General features: G+C 38.6%; 1 protein-coding gene across 11 annotated transcripts in view; it reads right to left on the reverse strand.

Annotated features, from left to right (window-relative positions):
• Positions 1–25,220, reverse strand: part of KIF1B (kinesin family member 1B) — a 149,688-nt gene that overhangs the window by 62,820 nt on the left and 61,648 nt on the right. For 4 of the 11 annotated variants that reach the window (XM_072819690.1, XM_072819697.1, XM_072819688.1 and 1 more), the window contains 10 exons: positions 24,729–24,871; positions 23,741–23,782; positions 20,585–20,796; positions 12,607–12,686; positions 11,274–11,349; positions 7,420–7,499; positions 6,812–6,918; positions 5,959–6,042; positions 5,277–5,457; positions 5,073–5,145 (listed from right to left, as the gene is read on the reverse strand). In XM_072819690.1, the coding sequence (XP_072675791.1) occupies positions 5,073–5,145; positions 5,277–5,457; positions 5,959–6,042; positions 6,812–6,918; positions 7,420–7,499; positions 11,274–11,349; positions 12,607–12,686; positions 20,585–20,796; positions 23,741–23,782; positions 24,729–24,871 (1,078 nt within the window). The remainder of the gene's footprint in view (positions 1–5,072; positions 5,146–5,276; positions 5,458–5,958; positions 6,043–6,811; positions 6,919–7,419; positions 7,500–11,273; positions 11,350–12,606; positions 12,687–20,584; positions 20,797–23,740; positions 23,783–24,728; positions 24,872–25,220) is intronic. The other 7 variants (XM_072819698.1, XM_072819696.1, XM_072819695.1 and 4 more) reach the window with 3 other exon arrangements.

Genomic DNA, 25,220 nt, shown 5'->3' on the forward strand with positions numbered 1-25,220 from the left:
TGAAGAAAAAACAAGCAAAAGAGCCTTAACCAAATTTAAAACCAAAACCAAAAAAAAAAAAAATAATAATAATAATAAAATAAACTAAAAAAAAAAAAAGATAAAACAAAAACCCCCTAAGTGGTGTGTAAGTTTATTAACACATAAGTATATACAGATCATAATATAAAGATTTGCTTTTGCTTGTTTAGTAACACAAATGTGAATTCCCACTTTCTGGCTTATGTGATGAAATCTGCAATCCCATTTCTTAGGAGGATTGACACAGTGACCTTTCCCTCTAAGGTCATGTGAAGTTATTAATAAAATGCTGCGAAATAACACCTCCACAATCCTGAGAAAATGCAATAAAATCTACGCCCCACACATGCTAAAACCCATGCAGCCATGTCCCCACATTTGCCTTGGTTATTGCTGTTGCTTCTTCCAGAAACTCTTTCCCCCATGAGTGAGCACAGATGCCATACAAGATGTGACGAGCAGGCGGATTAACAAAGGTTAGTAAGGCTGTAGGATGCCACGTTTTGTTTAGCTTTACTAAAAAGAGCAGCCCTAGAAAAAAGTTAGAAGAGGAGAAGGTAGAAAAAGAAGCAGTCAAACAGGGATGATGTTAAAAATGAATCCCTATTAGCAGATCACATGAGGTTCTTATTAACCCAAACTGTTTTTTCTAGAAGACAAGTGAGTTTTGAAACTAGTCCTTCCATGAGCATATATGGGATTTACTATTTTCTTGTCAAGCCAAATTGATGCACTACATTTGTACGATTAACGTTTGTTATCCAGAGAACAAGAAAGCATAAAAGAAAAGGATCATATAGTGAGTCTCCTTTTTTGTTTTCACACACTTAAACCAATAAACACTTCACCTCCAAAATTTTAAGAAGTTTCTGGAACATAAATTAAGCTAGGCAAATATACTCTCATTAAACATTTAAAATTCCCCAAGTAATATTCTAATAAATACAAGATATTTTCTATCTATGAAAATTCACGGCATTTCTATCTACTTGAGGAGTATCACTTTAAGTGACAACTCTTCCTATCAGCACATAAAACAGATTATATTCTGCTTATGTAAAATAGATCCACTTTAAGATGCTGTCTCTAATTCTGTCTTTCCAGCTTTACCTCTTTTTCAAAAACTTTAGTTGGGCAGTCAGGCTGCTATTTTAGGACCAAGTAAAACAGCCCAACTATCCAACTAATTAGTCTTCAAGGGTTATCAGGATAATAATCAATTGTTCCTAACTAACATAAGCATATCTTTATAACACGAAAGCAATGCTCGGTTTAAAAGTCCCTATGATGGATAGGCTTAAGAAGAAGTTCTATTCAGGAAATAAAAGTTCCTTGGAAAAGCAACAATTCACTTAGAAGAGCAGTTCAGGATAGTCTAGGTTAAAAAAAACAAAAACAAAAACAAAAACAGTACTCTTTCACTTGGCTGTGATTACCAAAATTACATCTAGTAAATACTATCTTACTTTCTAGGCCAAAGAATCCTATGTACAGTTACTTTCTATGCACAGTTATTTCTAAAAAAATAACTTTTAACAATAATGACAATAATTTGATCCCTCAATTTGGAGGTGCTGATCTTTATTATTTCTGTTGGTCCATAAATGGGTGCTAAGCCTGCATATAAGCCCTACCTAGTTGAAAATGTAACAACAAAACAACAGATAGAGTTAAATTTGTAGACTCTGTATACTTTTTTCCTTTTCATTTTTAGTTTAAGCCTCAGAATGTTTAATCTGAAGTGATAAAAGAGGACACTAATAAACAGTAGAGAAAAAAGGTCTTACCAGTATGTATAAGCTAAGTTTTACATTACATAATACATTCTGACTGTTCCCACATAACTGACAACTATCAATTCATCCCATCTCAGCTTTTTTTCTGTTCAAGATTGTTCAAAGATGAAATGAATACTACCTAATCTACAAAATAACATATATTCTAATCATTGCTTTCATATTACACTTGAGAGATAGAGATTAGGTCTTTAGACTCTAAAACAAAACATAAATAAATGAGAAAGTCTACATAAATCCAAAGGAACTCAAATTAAGTGGCCATCATTTTTTTTTTTCCTTTTTAAAATACTGTCCCATTAGGGGCACCTGGATAGCTCATTCAGTTAAGCATCTGATTTGATTTTGGCTCAGGTCATGATCTCAGGGTTGTGAGATCCAGCCCCACGTCAGGCTCTGTGCTAGGTGTGGAACCTGCTTAAGATTCTCTCTCCCTCCTCCAACAAATAAAATAAAATACTATCATATTGACTTTGTAGAATATGTTCTCCTTACAGCCCCCACATCCCATACTGGCCACAACACTAAAAACTCTGTATGCAAAGTTTATGTGCCAAGGTGTACACCCTATCTCACAACAAAAAAGATTTAAAGATATTTAGATTCACTTATTGCAGGGTTGGAAAAAATACTCAGATCTGGCCAATTCATGTCACTAAATGATGTTTTCACTAAATCCCAACACAAAGACCTCCTGAAGAGACTCTGCAAGGAGCTTGTGCAGACAGAAGAGAGAAAATACCTAAAAGACGTAGGTGAAAAAGCAAGCACAGAAAGGACCAGGTGTGTAATAGAGCACTAACTAGAAGAGAATGTTCAGCAGTGGGACAATATGACGCACTTGGGGAACTATTATAATAGAAAACTCATGAGCCTGAATTCCATTTTTTAATGCTGTCATTATGCAAAAATGATTATGTACAACATTAAATGCATATTTACTGAATAATTATTCCTTTGTATCCTCTCTGTTTATTCATAAGGTGCATTCAAAATGTATCTGTTGGTTGACCAATACAGGGTCATAAAAAATGTATTTTCTATTCAGTATTGCTACTGCCAGATATTCTTCAGGCTAAGGCATTAGAAATCAATTCCTCTGGAGGACAAGAAATCTAAATGGTATAGACAATTGGACTTAGAGGAGGAAAGCAACATCCTTGCATTAAGGAGCTGCTCTTAAAAATCCTAGCTTGTTTTCAGATACACAGAACATACGACAACCAGAACCTGATTACTTGCAAACTAAGTATGTCCCCTGGAAACTGAGAATGTCTTAGAGACATTACTTTCCCTTTATTTAACGGTCATCATCTTTATTTCAGAGCAAAGAATGATCATCAGCTCTTGGTTATGGAGAGCACCAGCCATCATCATTCTTTCTCACCTGGTCCCTCAAAGGCTGGTCTTGGGACCAACAACATTGGTTATCACCTGGGAGCTTGTTAGAAACAAAGACTCTCAGGTACCACCCCAGACCTACTGAAATAGCACCTGTACTTTAATAGGACTCCCATCTGGTGAAGCCGCACTGCTCTTACTGGAAAGGACACTGAAACAATTCAGAAGACCCAAGATTAAGCCTCAGACCCATGATTTAACAGGTGTTTAAGAGTAAGCAAGACAGCATTTTTTAGCTTTGGTTTCCTCAACTATACATTGGAAGTAATATTACTCATTTTATTTACACACACACACTCCTATCAAGGAGGGCTGTTTTGGGAATCGAAAAAAAAAAAGATGGATGTTAAAGCTCCCTGTAAATTATAAAGCACTAAACAAAGTACTACTGTTAATGATACACAGAGCTTAATGATACCTGTCCTCATTTGATCTGTCACAGAACATCAGAGGCATGTTATTAGATTATACGTTAAGATAAAAGGCTTCTCATGTATCACAAACCTTTCAATCCCCTAGTCACACGGTAGCCAAATCCTTCCGTTTTCATTAAAAACTAAATGTCAACTAGGCCTCTCGAAGGGACTTGAATACTGCTATTATCTTGCCCCAAACACTTGATTTATTCTTACAATCCATTATCTCTTGGACTTCACTACAGTTTCCAATATAACTAACTGGTTTAACCCACTGCCCGGCCTAAGAAATGAGTGGTCCTGGCTGTTTTTGCTGGAGCCCTTGGTGCTTCTGGCCCATTTAGCAACAGACTCTCTTCTCCAAAGCAGAGAATGACCAGAAGGCTGCAGTTTACACACAGTATTTTAGATGCTGTGCTTTATGCTTTATGCTAAGGGAAGAAACCAGTATCCCAGCTTCCTCCTTAAAACCCCCTTATCTTAAAAGAACTATGAATCTTAAAAAATCCTAAATTGTATCCACAGTACCCAAAGGTTTATTATACCTTTTTCTTACATATCAAATGAATGCCAAGAAGCCTTTTATGACCAGGGCTTTGTTAACCAAAACTGGATGGCTTTAAAAATGAAAATCTAATGGATCAACTTTCGTATTCATGAGATTCAATTCCTATCAAACTTAGAGAATCAATTTACATCATAAAATGCTAAACCCATTATTAACATTATCAGCTGCAACCTTAAACCAACTTCTTGGCTGCTCACCCGAACCCTCTCTCAACCTGGAGAAACCAGGCTTCCTTTTGCTGTCTGAGGGGGCTGCATAGCCCCTGCTTCTACTAACCTCCCACATGCCACAGAGACCCTTACTGAGAACTCACACTCCATGCAGGGGAACAGAAAAAGATAAACACATGCAACTGTGCAGCAGCACTTTTAGACAGTTTAACTGAAAAAAGAAAAAGAAAAAACAAAAAGTCTGCCCAGCACAAGAACAATCCCCAAGTCAGCCCAAGAGCAGAGAATTAGTACTATCAGGTGATCAGAAACAAAACCAAGGCAAACACCCACCAAATTCAATATTCAATATAATTATCATTAAAAGAATCACCACTGATGCATACTCAAAAACCACTACTAAGAGGCAAAGGCTACCAGAAAAGCTCCCACTAGTTCCTCAAAAAGCACTTGGTTTTGCTAGAACTAAAGATTTGACTTTAAGACATAATAGGCACAAAACTGTACCTTTATGGACACTTTTTCAGGCTAAGGCTACCAGGAGTTGTAAGTTCATTCTCCATTAAGGAAATGAGAGAATAGCATATGGTATCAGTGAGAGCTGGACAAGCAATCGGGGTGAGTGCTTATCTGTGGAACCGGGATGGTATGGGAGTAAGCTGCCCTTTTTCCTAACACAGGGTTCAGGACAGACTCCTACCAGTCTCTGCTGCTCCAAGAGAAGATCTGCTTCTTCCTTCTCCTTTTTGTATAGGATCTCCATCTCCTGTAGTCTAGAAGGAAAAGAAAAACAAGAGAAGAAAGAATAAATGTGTGAAATCACTGGGCTGTTTCATGAGTGTTATATACACCAGATGTTAAAAGAAGTGATAGTCATGGAGGCCACATCATATTTGTGCATTACCTTTTTTCCATCTCCTGCTTCATATCAATCCCTTGTTTTTCCAGAAGTTCTCTCTGGGCAAATGTCCAGTCCACAGGCTCAGAGGGGGTCTCAGCAGAAGGAGTCTTTTCCCGCTCTGCCCGTGCTTGCTCCGGGTGGTTGAAACGAAACACATGGTTTTTACCCATAATAATACGGTTTCCTAGTACAAAACAGAAGCAGTTAAGAAGCCATTTTTTAAAAGTATACCTATCTAGGTTTTAAAAACCTCTCTCCCCCTCCCTTTCCCTAAGACAAAAAGACAGTTTTTGGAGTTTTACAAGAACACACATCCAAATGCTGACTATTACAAGTCAGTCTTTAAACAAAGAGTCCAAAGCTAGAGTTGCTCACACAAACATGTTCTTTATTGAAGACTTCAAACTTTTCCCAGTCTCAGGGGTGCCTGGGTGGCTCTGTCAGTCATCCAACTCTTGGTTTTGGCTCAGGTCATGATCTCAGGATCCTGAGACTGAGCTCTACAGCAGGGTCCTCGCTCAGCAGGGAGTCTGCTTCCTCCTCCCTCTCCTCTGCCCCTACCCCCTCTTGCATGCTGTCTCTCTCTACCCCCCTCATATAAATGAATAAAATTTAAAAAAGAAAAAAAAGGAAAAAAAATGGAAAAAGCAAAGTACTTAAAACAAAACAACTTTCTCAGTCTCACCTGACCGCAGCTGAACAGGCTGGGCCACCCTCTTGCCATTTACATAGGTTTCTGAGCGTTCGCAGGGCTCTAGGGTCACAATAACTAAGAACACAAACTAGTATTAGCATCACAAACCACTGTAATAAAACAATGGAAAGGAGATGACCATGAGGTTTCAGGTAACTAGAATACATTCCGTAACCAAGTGGCAAAGCATCTATATAATAGTTCATTTTAGGGTATCAAAACCATTTTGGGGTATGGCTAAAAGAAACAGTTAAATGCATTTGACAACCCTCAAAAGAAGACTGGAATGTTAGTTTTGGTGATATCTGACAGTTCAGTCCATAAAAAAGGAAATCTTAAGTATAAGATATAGGTACTAACCCGAAACTTAAGATTAAAAGCAGCTAATATTTTGACGAAAGGAATGAGTCATATAGCACAAAAATACCATTACATCATTTTTTTGTTAGTAACCCAGGCAAAAATCAAGATTGACTTTTTCTTCCCTTTTAGATAAAAATAAGCTCTCGTGGGTTAAGATTAGAGATCCTTCACATCTCCCACTACTCAGGGTATTTGTTCCTTTCTTGTCTAGTAAATAATTAACATTCAAGACCAAGCCTAATTGCCTATGTTGTCCTGGTTGGTTCTTGGCAGCCACAAAAGAGCTCCTTTTGTCCAGGCTATTTTCATGTAAAATAGCTATGTCTGTCCCTGCATTTTAAGCAGGCCAGGTTTCTCCATTTTCAAATATTAGATTGTATGAGAAAGCATCACTGAAAGAGACAGGGAACAGCAAGCCTTGGGGATTTCTAATAATCTAGAATTAAAAGGCTGTTGGAAAAGCTACGACAGGAGCTCTCACCGTCCCCACTGTTGTTTCTCTCGCTCCGGAAGATACAATGCTCTTCCTGAATGTGAGCCCCACTCAGCACGATGTCCTGGCGCCGCTCAGCATCTGCTTGGCCAACCCTGAACACAAGGGGAAGTGTTTCCCAGGGAAATTCAGACACAAAAAGCACTGAAAACAACGAACCTCTTTCTCTCAAAGAATATTCTTTGGTATGTACAAAAAAGGTATCGTTTCTTTTTATCAGAGGCTTTCAACTGCAAATTTTATTTTCACATATAATCAACCTCCCTACATTAGAATAAGAAACCAAAGAGCAACGATACAACAGCGTAACTCGCTGAGCTTTATAAAAAGACATGAGTGAACTAATCTCCCTAATGAATTCATATAAGAAGTTAGAAAAAAAAATTTTTTTACTTAGGGTTTTTAGGGAAAACTACATGTTAACTGGTTCAGATGACTAAGGCACTTACATAATTTGGGAAGACAGGATAGTGTGTAACTATTTCAGACGTGAAAAACGGCAAATCATTACAACAAATTTTTCAACAAACAACTTCCCTTTATTCAATTTTTTAAGAGAACAGAAAACAGTAAGTGACCAAAAGAAACAAATATACCTTGTAATTCCATCTTTGATGTAATAAAGCAGGCATTCGGACATTAGTGGGTCCTCATTGAGGTTAACTAGATGTGGGGTCTGAAAAAGGATACAGATGATCAATTTGGAGCAAATACCACTGGGCGGGCTTGACAGTAACAGTGATCTACAGGAAGCCAATGGCTTCCTGGATTATGCACCATCCCTCAAAGAGGGAGGTCTTTTATTTATTCCTAGTTCCTAGCTGTAATTCCATTAAACAAAAAAAACACTCTTCAGGCCTTCTCAAACTGCACTAATATATTCTATTTAAAAGCATGAGTTCAGGGATAAAGAACAAGATCCAATTCTTGATAATGTCAAAGCATGAAGAATACGAAAGAAAAATAAAGACAGGTTGATTCTCTGGATGGGTTAATCATAATTTTTGTACCTAATTGGACAAAAATCTTAAAGGGTAACAAAATATGCCACCTCAACATATGCCACTTTGACATACTAATTATTTTGAGCTGATGGCACCAGAAAAACAGCAAACACAGGAAGAGGTTTTCTTTGACCGCTTCCCATCATGCCTGAAGATAAGTTCTCCTAAATGACCTCGGCTGTCGTGTCCCTTCTGGGAGTCCATCAACCAAGGAGGATGGTCTCGTGTCCCAGGAGAGGACACCAGAAGTCGATACCACACCCAGACAGACTTTGTCACAAACGATCACATCTCCCATCTATTCTCCCAAGGGCCCTTCCTCTTTCCCAAAAATCATTTATTCCCTCCTGAGAGGTCTCTGTCCCTTCTCCCCTTTTCCTACCAGGATGGTATTTAAATCTGATTTCTAAGCCATCTTGGGGAGTCACTCATTTTCCCCTGGGCAGACACATTCACATACATGAGGCATATACATTCATAAACTTGTTTCGGTTTGTCTCTTATTAATCTTTTATTACAAGGCTCTCAGCCAAGAACTCAAAAGGGTAGAGGGAAAATTATCTTCCCTTCCTACAATCTCCAGAAATACTTAATTTTCATTTACTTTATAAAAATGCTTTAAAAAAAATGGGGCGGCTGGGTGGCACAGTTGGTTGAGCATCCAACTCTTGGTTTTGGCTCAGGTCATGATTTCAAGGTTGTGGGACTGAACCCTGCATTGGGCTCTGCACTCGGTGTGAAGTCTGCTTGAGATTCTCTCTCCTCCCTCTGCCCTTCCTCCCCCTAAAATAAATAAATCTTAAAAAAAAAAAATGTCCCCACATCTCCTGGCATTTCCCTCTATAATTTTTATCACTTCTTCCATGGTACCAGTTATTGTCCTTAGTTTATTAATCTTTACCTTAAAGAAAAATTAAAATTACTGACATTCAACAATATACATATCTTGTAAAAATCCTCTTCATCTAACTCTAATATTTCTAAAATCTTTGAAAAACCAACCTTCTTTGGTGAAAATACCCCACTGGAATCCAAAAATAAGTCACATGGTCTTGGGGTCAAAATCTACTCAAGACAGTGCCAGCAAATGTGGAAAAATGAAAGAAGAATCAGATGAGAGCAGGGAATGAGAAAGATGATTAAAAAGAAATTTTAAAAAGCTCTACATTAGCACCTGCCTCTGTAGTTTAAGAACTCTGCTGGTTTGAGAAAGTCAAAGCCCTCTGTGGGTAGTGTTCTTGAAAGCCCATCACAACACTGGCCTCAGAAAAGCGGAATCATAGAAACAGGTTTTGCTTCCCCTTGCATTAAAATTATTTCCCCCAACCCAGTTTTATGGAGGGTATCATTGACAAGTAAAAATTATATACATTTAGGTTGTACAACATGATTTTTTAAGGTGTCCAATGTGTCAATTTAATATACACACACATCATGCAAGGATTATTACAATCAAGTTAACATCAGAAACAGGTTCTAAATCTGAATTTGAATTCTAAATCTGAATTTGAATGTGTAATATGTTAATATACACACACATCATGCAATGATTATTACAATCAAGTTAACATATCAGAAACAGGTTCTAAATCTGAATTTGATGTACCCCTTATTTTTCTAAGGAAGTCTAGAAAGTTAAAACAAGATGAGTAAAATTAAAGAATGAAAAAGCTTTGGAAACAGAGACCTCAGTGTGGAATTCTATGGTTTATATCACAACAGTTACTTAAATTGTTTGTGACTTGTGTTAAATGTCATATTTTTACATGTTATTAGAAAATTTTTCCATATAGTTCTTAACACTCAAAGATTGTAAAATCTCTTCCAATATACACAAAGGCACAAATGTGATCAAACCTATTACTGCTAAAACCTCTACAATTTTAAGTATGATATCTCAATAAATAATGTCTTACTGAAGGAATCATTACAAAACTAAAAATCACAGGTGTTGGCAATATAGACATATAAAACACTGGTATTGTTATTCCAGTTCTATAACAGGTACCCTAAAATGCCTTTAAAACTATCTTCTTTGGGGGGACCCCTGGGTGGCTCAGCGGTTTAGCGCCTGCCTTTGGCCCAGGGCGCGATCCTGGAGTCCCAGGATCGAGTCCTGCGTCAGGCTCCCGGCATGGAGCCTGCTTCTCCCTCTGCCTGTGTCTCTGCCTCCCCCCACCCCCCACAACCAGTCTATCATAAATAAATAAATCTTAAAAAAAAAAAAGATCTTCTTTGTTGAAAATAATGCACTGAATTCCTAAAAAAGTTCTGACCTTGACAGAAAAACCAAACCAAAAGAATTCTAGCAAAAACTAGGAATACCTCTTACCACATAAAAACAAAAAGGGAAAACCCCCTGCTCATTCTATGCCAACCTAGAGAAATCATCATGAGACCCTGCAAAACATGTGTAAGTCTCTGATAGCCAATCTGGGGTCATCTGAAATGAAGAATCATTTATTACTGGCATGAATATATTTGCTTTGTAAATCAGTATGTGTTCTATTATTATCACATAAAAAGCACACAAAAATAATCATCTGATAACAGTTTTCCAATACCTAAGAATAACTAGGAAGCAACTTAGTAAAACAACAAAAAAAAAAAACCCAAAACAAAACCTACCTTACTATTCTAATTAGCCATAAGGTTATCTACTATTGAACAACTAAAATTATGTAAGTAGGAGGGTAACTAACTACCGGGGTCTTTTTAAAAAAAAAAAAAAAAAAAAAAAAAAACTAAGAAAGGAGCAGAGGAGGCTAGAAGGGTGAGAATAGGACTGCTTTACTCAGGACAGTGGTTGTCTGTAACACAAACTACAGAAACAAACTTGAGTGGTACTTTTCTACACAAACCTGAATAGCTGAAATTGCTTCCAAAGAATTATACATCAGGCCTGCTGGCATCTGTGGGAAAATCTACATAGAAAGAGTAGCCAAACTGAAGCAAGGTATGCTAGGTGAGAGGCTGGGAATTTAAGAGAAGCAACACTACAGGTGAGTAAATATACTGCATCATGACTGAAAGTTAGATTTACTGCCTTGGGTTTTATTTTGTAAACAGCAAACATGATGATAGGCATTTTAGAAATAGGCTGCCCTTGTACTGTATGATGAAATCAGAAATGTCATGGGCAGCCCCGGTGGCTCAGAGGTTTGGCGCTGCCTTTGACCCGGGGTATGATCCTGGAGACCGGGGATCGAGTCCCGCGTCAGGCTCCCTGCATGGAGCCGGCTTCTCCCTCTGCCTGTGTCTTTGCCTGTCTCTCTCTTTCTGTATCTCTCATGAATAAATAAATAAAATCTTAAAAAAAAAAAAAAGAAAAGAAATGTCTGAAATTAAAAAGGAGGGGCCAACCCTGAAAGACCAGAAGTGCCTCAGTGACCAAGACAAACAGGAAGTACTTCTGTTGGGTTGAGTTTCACAACACAGTTTCTTACCTTCTTAGGTGAGAAAACTCCCAGGGTTCCTCCGTCTTCCCGAATGGCCACTCCCATCTCAGCCAACAAGGCCTCTCTAGAAAAATAACAAGCACATTAGAATACCAATACCAAAATGTCACTTAAATCAGTCTCATATGAACTGGTAAGTAAAGCATGCAGAGCAAAAAACTATTGTCCATCTTAGTAATACAAGTGTGAAAAATCTGTCCCATCATTCATGAAAATTTAAGAGAAACAGAACATTCAAAATAAATTCTGTTCCCATGTTAGGTAAAGTTGTATTCATCCAAATAACAACTTTGTCTCATCGGACTTTGGAGGCAGACAGTAACTCATAAATAATATGCCTATTAACATAAAAAAAGGAAGACAGGGATATCCCTTAAGGCCAGACATCTAACTCAAAGAACCATTTCTTCAAAATCTAAGAAAGCAATCAGAAAGTAATTTTGATATATGAAGATTGTCCATAAATGTGATGATTTTCTCAAATGTGATCCTCCCATGCGCACCATCATACTGATTCAACAATTCTAAATTAAAATCCCAATAATAAGAACATTCTAGTTGTTTGGTATATCCACTGCATCAGTACATCAGCACTCACTTCTACCTCACCTTCCATGAAGGGGGAGGACAAGTCTGACCTTTTTTAAATGTACATTCAACCCAATAGGAAAAGTATTATTTCAGGTTATGTTCACTGTCAGGGTAGAGAACTGAGAAGTGAAAGTAAAAAAGGGATTTTAAAACTCTGCAACTAAAACTATTTCACCTCTTATGTAAGAGGTTCTATAAAACAGAACTCATAGACAATCATTAGAGAGCTTTATTATTTGGGCCTTTATCAAAGGTGGTTGTTTTGCAAAGTAAAACTCTATCCCAGGGTGCCTGGGTGGCTCAGCTGGTTAAGCGTCTAACTCTTGATGGTCTTGGGATCATGGGATGGAGCCCTGAGTTGGGCTCCATGCCTGGTGCAGAGATTGCTTGGGATTCTCACTCTCCCTCTGCCCCTTTCCCATTTGAAGAAAGTTAAAAAAAGAAAAACACCCCACAAAAAACCCTCAATTCCTCAATATCTTCCATTTTACCTGAACTATGAGTGCCATGCAGTATGGTAATGACCACAAGACTCCCAAGAGAACATTGACTATATAAGCTCTGCTGGGGGAAGGCCGGCAGGCTGAGTTCTGTTCTATTCTGTGGTTGGTTTGCAGGGGAGTGGGGGGACGGGACTTCATTTTTACTTTCAGCTCAATTTCTTCTTTTATAAAAGGAATCCCAGTTCCCCTGAGAATGTGCAGACACCTCAAGAGCTTAACTTGCTGACCTCTCCATTCTGATGGCTTCTGTTTTACGCAGCTTCTCTTCCCAGGTCTCATTCAGCTCAGCAATGATCTTCTCCGATTCCTAAGGGAGGAAGTCCACAGTTAAAGTGGAGAGGAGCCTTATGATGTACGTGCTACGTCCAGGAAAGACAGCAAGAAGCACACGATGCCCTTGGTGGGTATGAGGCAGAATCTAATACAATAAGATCTTTTTTCCTTTCTTAATATTATGTGCAATAAGATCATGAAGACTAGGCCTAACATTAAATCAGTCATATATATAGAAATTTTCCTAAGCCCTAGCAAAAATACCCTAAAAATGAGTATGTCCGTGTGCATAGAAGAAGAGTAATATTAACACCCACAAAGCGAGACGCTATTTCTGACAGCCACTTCTACAAGAGAACAATTTATTGCTTTTGTCTCACCATAATTTCACCATAAAACACAGATGGGGCTCAGAAAAGTTTACCTAAAATACAGCATCTTGGCATATTGACCATTTTAAGCTGAAGTAATTTGAGAAATGTTATCTGCAGGAAGGACCCTGATCTCCTCAAACAGGTTTTAAGGTCCTAATGAGAGGTGCCTTCTTACACCTGAAGGGAAGGAACATCCTCATCTCTAAGGATGGAGGACCACCAGGAGGAATGTGAACAAATAGGCCTTGATAAGTCTCCCACAGGTCCTATCATAATTTTCTACGACTCGTCCCTCTTTATCAAACCTAGCAAAAACATGCTCAGGTTTAATATTTCTTTGGGGGAACCCTGGGTGGCGCAGCGGTTTAGCGCCTGCCTTTGGCCCAGGGCGCAATCCTGGAGACCCAGGATCGAATCCCACGTCGGGCTCCCGGTGCATGGAGCCTGCTTCTCCCTCTGCCTATGTCTCTGCCTCTCTCTCTCTCTCTCTCTGATGACTATCATAAATAAATAAAAATTTAAAAAATATATTTCTTTGGGCTTTTATTTCCTTATGAAGGCTCCCATGTCACATAAAACTCATAATAAATAAATTTGTGTGTTTTTCTCTTATTAATCTACCTTTTGTTTGTAGAAGCCACAGAAAAGAACCTGAAGGGTAAATGAATGATATTTTAACTCCTCTACAACACAATACCCTTCTGAACACAACCCAGTACCTGATATAGAAAGGGTTAGTATTAACCTCAGCCAAAACCATATAGCCACTGAAGTGACAGCTTCCTAGTCTCCTGCTGAGTGTTTATGAATGCCAGAAATATAAGACCTAAAACCTGTTTCCTGCTCTCAAGGAGTTTACTGTATACTAGGGAGAGAGAAGTAATGATGATTCCTTCATTCAGTAATTATATATCACTACGTTATATGTTGAGCCCTGTTTCAGGCAACTAGGGATGTGGCAGGGAACAAAACCCCTGATTTCGTGAGACTTACATTCTAGTAAAGAGACTGAAATAATCAATTTTAATCAATAATTCAAATATATAGTACATTAGATAGCAGTAGGTGCCTTGGGAAAAAAGCAAGAAAAGGAAAAGAGTACATGAGGGAGCATCTGGGAATAGGGCTGTTAGAACAGGGCTCACGGGATCCCTGGGTGGCGCAGCGGTTTGGCGCCTGCCTTTGGCCCAGGGTGCGATCCTGGAGACCCGGGATCGAATCCCACGTCGGGCTCCCGGTGCATGGAGCCTGCTTCTCCCTCTGCCTGTGTCTCTGCCTCTCTCTCTCTCTCTCTCTCTGTGACTATCATAAATAAATAAAAATTAAAAAAAAAAAAAAAAAAGAACAGGGCTCACTGACGAGGTTCTGTGCAAGCAGAGACAAAGAGCAGGAGGTAAGACAAGGAAAGAGGTAAGAAAAGCCTGGCACTTTCCAGGAATCACAGTGTGACCACAGCAGCATGCTTGCAGACTGTGAATGGGTAGGGCAGAAGAAAACAACAGAACAGTGTGCCACATGCTAGAACTGACGTGTTCACAGGTTGCTGGAGAATGGGTAAGCACAAAAATAATGCTTACACTTATGAATGAAGGACAAGTAGGAATCAATTCAGTGAAAAAATGGAAAGAGGAGGAAGACCTGAAAGGAGGATGAGCAAAGCTCTTCTGCAAAAAGCAGAAGAAGATCTAGTCATGGAGACAAAATTAGAAAGTCTAATGATGATGCCAAGGAGCCTAACAGTGATGAGATGACAGTTCTGATGACGGTAGCGCTAGTGATTCAGGATGAAAACCCTGCACAGTTTACAAAATAACTCACTGTTTGATTCATTTAACAGGCTATTGTCAGAAGCCTCTGGGATCTGAAAACACAATTATCTACATAGAAAGAAACAGCGAGCATATAATACAATCAACCCTAAGGTGTCTGTGATTTGATTTTCTGGAACGAGGCATAGGAGCATGTTAAATTCCAGGCAGCAGCTGCAAAAGCAAAGGAATACAGGAATCAGGAGAAACAAACAGCAGAGCATCACGATGATCATGACAATGGTGAAGAACCAGCTAAGCAGGACAGAGAGCAAAACTGACGATCGAGTTGGAAAAGTCAGACACAGCATGGGCATCAGTAGGGTCCACATAAAGGGGCCATTGAAAATCAAGTGCTTGTTGTGAAGAGAGCCAGTCACAAAGTGGGAGATGCTAGAACAAGTCTGCAGAGGGACTGTGAATGGTGGAGAGGAAGAGACAAACCACCTAAATTGGCTGTCATTAACCCTCTGGACACTCACAGAGAATGAAAGACTAAAACAGCTACCTGAACAGCATCTCTACAACAGCTTCCAAGAGGACTGACTCAACATGCAGTGCACGTGCCCCTCCCAAGCTAAGAGAGGAACCAATGGGCTACACTAGAGGGCCAGCAACCAAAAACACCCATACAATTTAAGGAAGGACAGAGACGGCCAGGAAAGCAACTGAACCAGGAACCAAGTGGTCAGTAAGCACCACAGAAGTTATTCAAACAACTCTTAACAGAGTAGCATTAAATAGTTTTGCATAGGATCATGAAAGGGCAAATACAAGATGAACTGGTATCATATCCATATTGTATAGAATAGCAAGGCTTATTAAAGATTGCTGGAGGGCAGCCCCGGTGGCGCAGCGGTTTGCCTGCAGTCCAGGGTGTGATCCTGGAGACCGGGGATCGAGTCCCACGTCGGGCTCCCTGCATGGAACCTGCTTCTCCCTCTGCCTGTGTCTCTGCCTCTCTCTCACTCTCTCTGTGTTAAATAAATAAATCTTTAAAAAAATAAAAATAAAAAATAAAGATTGCTGGAGAGAAACCTTCACAATCTCAAAATGGTAACTTTGAAAACAAATGACTAGGGACAACAGGCTGCCTAAACCAGAGCATCTAGACTAGTGCTTATTATGCAGAGTGTGGCCCACAAACCATTGATGTGATGGAATACAAACCGACCCATGAGGAACTTAAATATCTTCTTTTTCCTGGTTGACTATTTTCAGGAAAAGACCATGTCTGATAAGAGATCTATATGGCTGTATGAAAGTTATTCTATTTTGGGGCAACTGTAAATTCACCCCAAGGTAGCAAAATCACTGTCTAGGGATCCTGTTGTCATTCTGATGCCAACTCTAATGTGAACACTCTAATTTTACTTTCCACTTGGAGGGTAAATCAGGACATGATCTTTTTGTAAAAGAGATTTAATGAATTAGCTGAATTTGGTACTACTTTTTGCAACAGCTTCATGTTGCAATTTTTATATTGTCTAAAAAGCTATTTCTTAAAACTCTGAAGGTTAAAGAAAATGATGTTGAACAAAACTTCAGTGCTAGAAAAAGCCATTTATTACAGAACCATTCTAGAGATAAAGAAAATGGGAACCAGAGACACTAAGAGACTAACCTGAGGCCACACTACTTCCTGAGCCACTAGAGCAGAGTTTCTTGACTCTTGATGCTCTTTCTTCAATTAAGGCAGAAATTAATAGGCTTTAAAGAAAATATTCTACAGAGATGCCTGGGTGGCTCAGCAGTTGAGCATCTCCCTTCAATACAGGGCATGATCCTGGAGTCCCGAGATCGAGTTCCAAATCAGGCTCCCTGCATGGAGCCTGCTTCTCCCTCTGACTGTGTCTCTGCCTCTCTCTGCATCTCTCATAAATAAATAAATAAAATCTTTTAAAAAAGGAAAAGAAAAAGGAAGAAAATATTCTACAAAACCGCTCACCATCAATTAAGAAAGAGTCAAGGAGGGATCCCTGGGTGGTGCAGCGGTTTGGCGCCTGCCTTTGGCCCAGGGCGCGATCCTGGAGACCCGGGATCAAATCCCACATCGGGCTCCCGGTGCATGGAGCCTGCTTCTCCCTCTGCCTATGTCTCTGCCTCTCTCTCTTTCTCTCTGTGACTATCATAAATAAATAAATAAATAAATAAATAAATAAATAAATAAATAAATAAATAAATAAGTAGGTAAGTCAGTCAGTCAGTCAGTCAAGGATATTATTTCTTCAAGTCTGAATAGCACACTTAGCATAAATAAAACTGAGATGTTGACAAGAGATGGCTTTTGGTCTCTGAGTTGTCTACTTACTCTGCAGGCAGGCCTGGTACCCTGGTACCCAGTGCTGTCTATAACACACTCTAGAAACCCAACTTAAGATTAAATTGAAATTGGGATGCATACTTCAAAAATGAGGAGTTAAGACAATCTTTAAGAGTCCTTCTTCCCTGCAGGTAGTACATACAAAAAAATCCCCCCTCCCCCCAAAAAACTACTAACCTCAGGAAAAAAAGTTCCTGAGCTCACTAGTTTTTTTTTTTTTTTTTTAAGATTCATTTATTTATTCATGAGAGACACAGAGAGAGAGAGGCAGAGACATAGGCAGAGTTGAAGCAGGCTCCCCATAGGGAGCCCGATGAAGAACTCAATCTCAGATCCCAGGATCACGACCTGGGCTGAAGGCAGGCACCCAACCACTGAGCCATCCAGGTATCCCCATCAGGAACTTTTTAAAGCTCCAAGACATATTGGACTCAGGCACCACTCAACTCACATTATGAATGTCTACCTATCTATGTAGCACTCACTAATAATCATGTTCACACAGCTAAACACAATTTAATTTCCTTGTCATGATTCAGTTTAAGGTGGCAGAGAAATCCACAGAACAAGCCAGAAATACTTCCATGAAAAAAAAAAAAACACAGTTTAAACTGTGATATATAAAAGGTTAAATGCTTACTACATGGAACATTCCTTGAAGCCATCAGATAGCCAAGGTTTTACTGTACTGAACATAGCATGCTCCACAAGTGCGTTCCAAGCGTGCTCCACAAGTGCGTTCCAAGCGTGGGGCCCTCGGGTCGCCTAGCACAGCATCTGCCCTTGCGTGCTTCTGTAGTGGATACTTAGGGATATTTATAGTCCAAGCCTACCCGATGGCACTCATAGTACTGACTCTGATGCCAGACTAATAAACAAGCACCAGAGTTACCACATAGTAGCTATAGTTACGTATTTAAATTCTTACTGAGTAAGAATCCAAATCAAGGATACACACATTCCAATTCAGTTTGAATTGTGATTAAAAACTGAAAGTAATTACATTTCATTCTCTTTTGCCAGAGAGGCTTGTGGAGGGGTCGAGATCTTTATGATGGGGTAACATGGGTCTCTTCCTCAAGGCAAGAAGCTATTCAAAAAGCTAAGCAGTAGCAACACATTCTGCAAAAGTATTTTGCCAACTAACCGTATTTCTGAAATCAAAAATAAAGAGAAGCAAAGGGAAATAAAAGGTTAGGAAAGTAAATTAACCTCTTCTATTCCTGTTTTCCATTATAGTATTTTTCTCCTGCAGTATCATGTCTTAGGAATGCAGCTCCTACACACTCAACAATGAAATAGTCTAAAAACGAGGAATTCTCAAGCACTTCTGTGGTATAACCACAGCTTGCCCTGCGCACGCAAGATGCTGTCTACCCAGGTCTGCTGGACGGAATTCTCACTGTTCACAAAACTGAAGCAGAACGAAGGCGCGTATGCCTCAGTGGACTGCTGTGCTGCATTAAAAACTCAAGATGCAATGCAAAATCATCAAGAAGCAATTATCTAAAGCTAGGGAAAATGGAAGATTTCGCTTATGTTGACTTAAGGGAAAATTAAAACAGAGAAATTCATTTTGTGATAAAAGTAATAGTTTTGTTTGTTTTGGTTTGGGTGGGAAGTTGGAAGTTGGGGGAGGGTTCCCTGAATAATAGCAGTGTTATTCCCCAGAAACTATTTGCAAGGCGCTGGATGACCTAATTCTTAAAGGGTCTGGTTAATGTCTTGACTCCTAACTTCCAACACTATTTTCAGTTGGTCCCACTTGGCAATTAGGAATTTTTTTTCTTTTACGTCAAGATGTGAGTTAACGGAAATTATAATCTTATTTGTACACTAAGGCTTTAAAAGGCGATACAGTAAGATTCAAAATCCCCCCCCAAATAAAGAACATTTTATATTAAATAGTAGGAGATTTCACTTCCTTCCCAGAGAACCCCTGCATTTCCCCCACTGACCCAAACAGAACCCTGCACAGCAACTTTGTCACCAATGCCCATAGTGAAAAAACAGACACAAAAAGTTAGCGTGCATGGGCTTCACTAACGTCTTTATTACAATTTCAAAGGCAATTTTACAATAGCAGAAATTACCCTTCCATTTACAACAATTAACGAAATGAAAAGATTTCTCACCCTTCTCCCTTCGCTAGGTATTTCAGAACTTTACCCACTTCCTACAAACATGTTCTGAAGGAAGAAACAAGAACATTACTGTTGTTTCTGAAATACCTCACTTTAGAAGTGAGTAAAAAAATGCTGAGGGAAAATGTAGGCTAAAAAGCAGAGTCCCATGCTTCATATAAAATCTTTCTTGGTCTCACCTGAAAACCAAAGCGAAAGCATTTGCCATCTTTAATTATCAAGCTTCTTTCTCTTTTAGTGGTGAAAAGGTTCCCCAAACCTTTTCCATCATTCATTTGTCAAAGTATGCCATTGTTCTCAACAGTCCTCAAGCAAGCAGCAGCAGCTGTGGAGAATACTGAGCGCCACATAAAAAGGCCTGCTGGGTGCAAGCACAACTGCAATTCCCAGCTTCTGAAAAAAACCTTTCTCTGCCCTCCTTGTTTTTCCTGCCCTGGCACTTAGAAACACACAGGCCCAAAGGTGTGGATCAAATGATCACCCTGGATGTAGTGAGCAGGGAAAGAAAAAGCATTTGTGATACTGTCGCAGTGATCTGATGGATGGCAAGGTCTGTTCTCACTACAGTCACTGAGGGGAAGGGAGAAACCAGGAGTCAGGGGTCAGCAGGAACTGCTCTGCTCATTTTTATATTCATGAAGAGAGACAAGAAAGAACTCAACAAAACCAACCACAGACCGCGAAAGCAAAACTCAGTACCATGGCAGGTGGACCTGCACACATAGGGTGCAAGCGCATAGCACACGATCCCCTGTGCACCAGCATGGGAGGAGTCAGCCCTTTCATGGCAGGAACTTTCTGTGAGCTTCCACAAGTTATCATTTCACATGTCTCTGCATAAACCTAGTATAGCTACTCACCTGTTCAAACTTTCTCTCGGCTGTCTATTTATTCTACTAACACAAACATGGCTCTATACAGAATTCCATCTTCAAATGAAACCAAGTACTTCTAACAAGTTTCCAACTAAACTTCTAACTAAACAATTTCCCTGTGACTTATAAACTACCTCAGAATTAAAGGACACATCTATTTATCAGTTATTTTCATTGCCAACCTATCACCTGCCCATACATCTCTCTAGCCTCTGCCTGGCCATGTCAAATTCAAGCATTCTGGTAAAAAGAAATTATTTTATAAAGCAGCAAATTCCATTTTCAGGACACCTCTAATAGTTAGAAAGTTCTTTCATATTCTGAACAGAAATTTCAGTGATTTTTAAGTCCAACTCTGCTTTGTGAGCTACTTAAAACACCTTTCATTCAGTTTGAATTATTACTTACCTTTAGACGTTCAATGGCTTCCTCTCCTCCGGGTGTAGACATGATCCTCTCCTGAATACTGGTCACAGATGTTAAGCCCACCTGACTATTCAGTGAGCAGGAAGATGGAGATGAAGTAAGGGACCCCATGGATGCTGTGGAAAAATTGCCAGGGCGTTGATTCTCAGAGGCTAGCAAGTACCTATGCTTATTGTTCTGAAAATCTTTCAGATCTGGGAGACAGAAAGAAGGGAAGGCAGAAAAGGTAGAAAAGAGGGAAAGGAGCAGAGGGAGAAAAAAGACAGGAAGGAACACCAGCGTAAGAAAGGATAGCATTAAAGCGCCAAGACAAAGACACGTTATAATACAAAGACAAGTTATAATTGTTCTAGATGGCAGTTCTAAAACATGTCTGTTTTTAATACTGGTATCCTAGAGGTTAACAACCACTTATGAAACTAAAAAATTTAGAAACTAAAAAATCCCAGGGTGGGTTAACATTGTATTTGGAAGGGCGTAACCAGAGCCTCAAAGGATAATGCTCAGGCAGTCTCCTGTAAACAAGACATGCTACATTCCTTTTATTCCTTCTACAGCTCCAAATCTACAACATTTTAGATTTACACTACTCTTAAATTCCAGTAGTTTGTAATGGTACAGGAAAAAAGATGATCATTTATTTATCAGTAATATTAACCTAGCCCAATATTTCATGGCATTCAGTAAAAATTCCCAAGAAGATATTACAGGTCAAACAAAAATCTGTAGTGTCCTTTTGTATAGCAACATTCTAACATGCTAAAAAGGATCTTTAAAATATGCCTTTTTTAAAAAAAAGAGAGGTCAATGTAGAAATCACAAGAATGTTAAGTTCTGGTTAAGAACTCAAGGCCAATTACCTAAACAGGGAGAACAATTAGCAAATTAATGAAGCTGTTACAGTTTACATTAATCTGTTAGAGTAAGCAAAAATCAAGGCTATTTGCTAATTATTGCAAAGTAAGGCTCTTACTCTGCCTAACAGTACTACCATGAGTCACTGGTAAGCCAAGTTCCTATGAAATGCAAGTTTCAAGGATATATTTTCACTTACTAAGGTCTTTAGTAGAACTGTAAGTTTTGTTTTTAAATTTAGTTTTGATAAAAAGAGCCACAAATACAAAATTCATTAATTTGCTGTTTGTACTTTCCTTCATTAGTCATCCTTGTCAAACACCAGAGAAAAACCATAGGTATTGATGGATTTCTAGTTTTTAAATTAGCTCATGTTTAAAATTTGAAAAAACTACAATACTTAAAATTCACACCAAAACTAAGTTTTCCTTAAATGATACAAGTCAATACAAAGAGTCAGAAAACATTATTATTTGTCCTCTTTGGGTCTACTCATGTCTACTTAATCAAAGCCAGTTCTTGAAACCCCTTGAAACCAGTGGTTGATTCAACACAGTTTGAAAACCACCATCTGCAAATATAGAACATAGGAAAACAAGCAAGTTTTAAAAGTAGGATAGGAACTGGAGTAAAAAAAAAAAAAAACAGCCATCAGGTGATGGCAGCAAGGAAGGAAAGAATACGATGGGTGGAGTTTAGAAGATCCAATGGACACATGCAAGCCCTAAAAGAAATTAAAGTAGATCAAAATGGAAATTCAGAAGTAGTCAGGGCTGCTTTCCTGCATGGAGACAAAATTAAAACTTAGTCATGCATAGCATTTTGGGAGATGCCACAACTGCTCAAAAGAGGCAACAAGCTGATAGCAGCACCACCTGGAGCACAAAAGCAAGAACAAGATGGTGTCTTTCTCACATTGGTATCAGTCAGCTTTGGAAATCTCAGACAGAGCTGTTCCAGTCCAAGAGTCACTCTGTATTGGAGTGTTATTGTGTCTTCAAGGCCCAGCCTCATCACAGTGGCCAGGGCTACATTTGCTTTCTCCTACGCATTTCCTCCCTGTCAAGCCCTATTATGTGCCTCATTAACTGAACAAGCAAATCAATTAAAATCTAAAACAACCAAAAAGTCAAGATTCTTCATTTCTTATTTTTTTAAATTAATTAATTTATTTACTTATTTATGAGCAATAGAGAGAGGGGGAGAGACACAGGCAGAGGGAGAAGCAGGCTCCATGCAGGGAGCCTGATGTGGGACTCGATCCTGGGTCTCCAGTATCACACCCCGGGAAGCAGGCGGCACTAAACCGCAGCACCACCGTGGCTGCCCATATTCTTCATTTCTTCTAAGATAAAAATCCCCTCATGAATTATCTTACAAGGGTAAGAAATCATGTCCTCACCAACTTAATGATACCTATGGAGAGAACAAACTAGTGTGATCCTTCATAAAATGCCCTCTTTTACACTCAAGTTTTTAAAATTTAATTTCTAATTCCAGAAAAGGAGGGAAAGAAAAGGTTTTCCGAACCACCATGTAAACTGAGGCCCAAGATATAGAGGAAACTAACTAAGCATAAGCATCAGCATAAGCTAATCCAATACTCACAGAGATAGTCATGGGCAGTTTAGCCAACAGGAAGTGATTGTTTTTAATTATATGCACAGCAAGGCTCAGAATTACGTAACTAATTTAAAAGGATTTTTCTATTAAATAATCAGACCCTGAAGGATTTCAAGAGGCCAGAAAGGTAATGATTTTTAAAAGCTGGGGCTCTGAGTTATACTATCCAATCTACACAGAAACCATGAGATCTCAGGAGCAAATTAACCACCCGATGCAAGCAGTGTCCTCATTGGTAAAATGGGCATAATGGAACTTTTTCCAGAATCAGTGACAGGATTAAATGAGAGAATACATTCAAGGTCCCTAGAATAGAGCCCAGCACATTATAAACACTCAGGAAATGTGAGGTGCTGTCATTGCTATCATCAATCATCCTCTATGACTTTGGACTCAGTTTAATCACATAAGTGGAAAAACTGAAGAGGAGAAGCAGCAAGAGATTAAGCCTCTTGACTACTTAAGTCATGAACTGAAATACAGTAGTGTTTGCAAAATGGAGAAGGGCAAAAACAGGATCATTTCTGAATCTACAGTATGCTCTGTCTGGGATTTCCCTGTTAGGATTGCTGGCATGCAAAGCTCATTTTAAGGCTGATCCAGCAGAGGCAGATTAGCAAATTAAGAGTACTGGAAATAATCAATACATGAAATACACACATTTGCCTCCACTTCCAGAGTAATCATCGATCAATGGATCAACTGAAGGTAAGCAGGAGGGAAAATACAAGAAGGGTCAAAGTTCAGGTTCAGCAGTGACACAGAGAGGGAACAGAGCAGCATTTAGCATTTGTGAAGATGAAAAAAATTAATATTAAGAATATATTATCATTTTGCACACTCTATTCACTTAAACTCGGGTACTAATCAGTAAGAAGAACTAAACTGGAAGACACTTTGAAAATCTTATTAAAATTCCAAACTATTAATTTTTCACTCAAAAAATAAAAAATATTTTGTCAAATAAACCCATATATGCTATTCTACCTGAAACGTCCAGTTAACTCAACTTCTAATTAGGCATTATGCAGGCAGATCACTGAGGTTAAAAAAAGACTAATTTTAAAACAATGCTGCAAAATAATTCTCTCTGGAAGTCTAATTCTTCAGCTTGACAGGAAATGGATATTTTTCCCTTCATGTGTTCAGAGGGAACTGGGTGAGGAGTATTCTTCAATCATTTTGCAGGAAGGGAAAGATATCACTCAAAGTTTATCTTCTCTGAAAGGAGACTGGAACAGTGGGTTTGTTACATGTATATTACTGCTACTACATTAATCCAGAGAAGCCCCTAATACAAAAAAAAATTTAAGTAACATTTTTATAAAATGATTAATATTTCAGTAAGAATAAGTTCAACATTCCAAATAAACTTCACTGATAATCTAAAATGAAAATCTATTAAAAATGCAAGCAATAAATATTTACATTTTAAAAACTAATTCCATGAATTCAGCTGGATAGCCTACTATATACTACATAAAGAAAGATTCTGAGATTATTTTCATTGGATTTTTTTTAAAGTTAAAAAAAAAAACCAAAAAGCCTTTTTTCTACCATCTAACTTCACCAAATTCTTTGAATCTAAGTTTAAATCTAGGAACCCTGAAGAGGAAAAGAGTAGCATGTTGATCCTTAATTCACTTACTATCAATAATATCTCCCAGCCCCTGAGCACGAAGAAGGTCCTTTAGCCGAGTCACCTCCTCCTTTAATTCACGAACCAGTTTGGCATTGGGGTCCTCGTTGATAACAGCATTGCACTTAATTTGTTTTGCACGATCTGCATATCTATATCCAAAAAGAACATTCATTTTTGCCATTCCTCAGATACTCTACTTCTCATAAGTAACATACCATTATTTCTATCTCTAAATTTACACATTTTATGAGTCTTAATAATAACATAAGCACAGAAAGTTTTTTTTTTTTTCAGAAAGTTTTATAGTATCTCATCAAGATGAAGAAAAAAACTCAGAAGAAATTTAGTGATTTAACCAAAATCATAAAGAGAAATAAATACCAGAAATAGGACTCACAATGCATTTGTCAGAGTGCATAGGGTTCTTTCCATCAATGGGAAAAGAGTAGAAAGTTCCAGATTAAAGTAATAAAAATTTATTCATATATAGAAATGCAG

Source organism: Canis lupus, chromosome 3 (genome assembly GCF_048164855.1).
Source record: "Canis lupus baileyi chromosome 3, mCanLup2.hap1, whole genome shotgun sequence".
Taxonomy (NCBI): domain Eukaryota; kingdom Metazoa; phylum Chordata; class Mammalia; order Carnivora; family Canidae; genus Canis; species Canis lupus.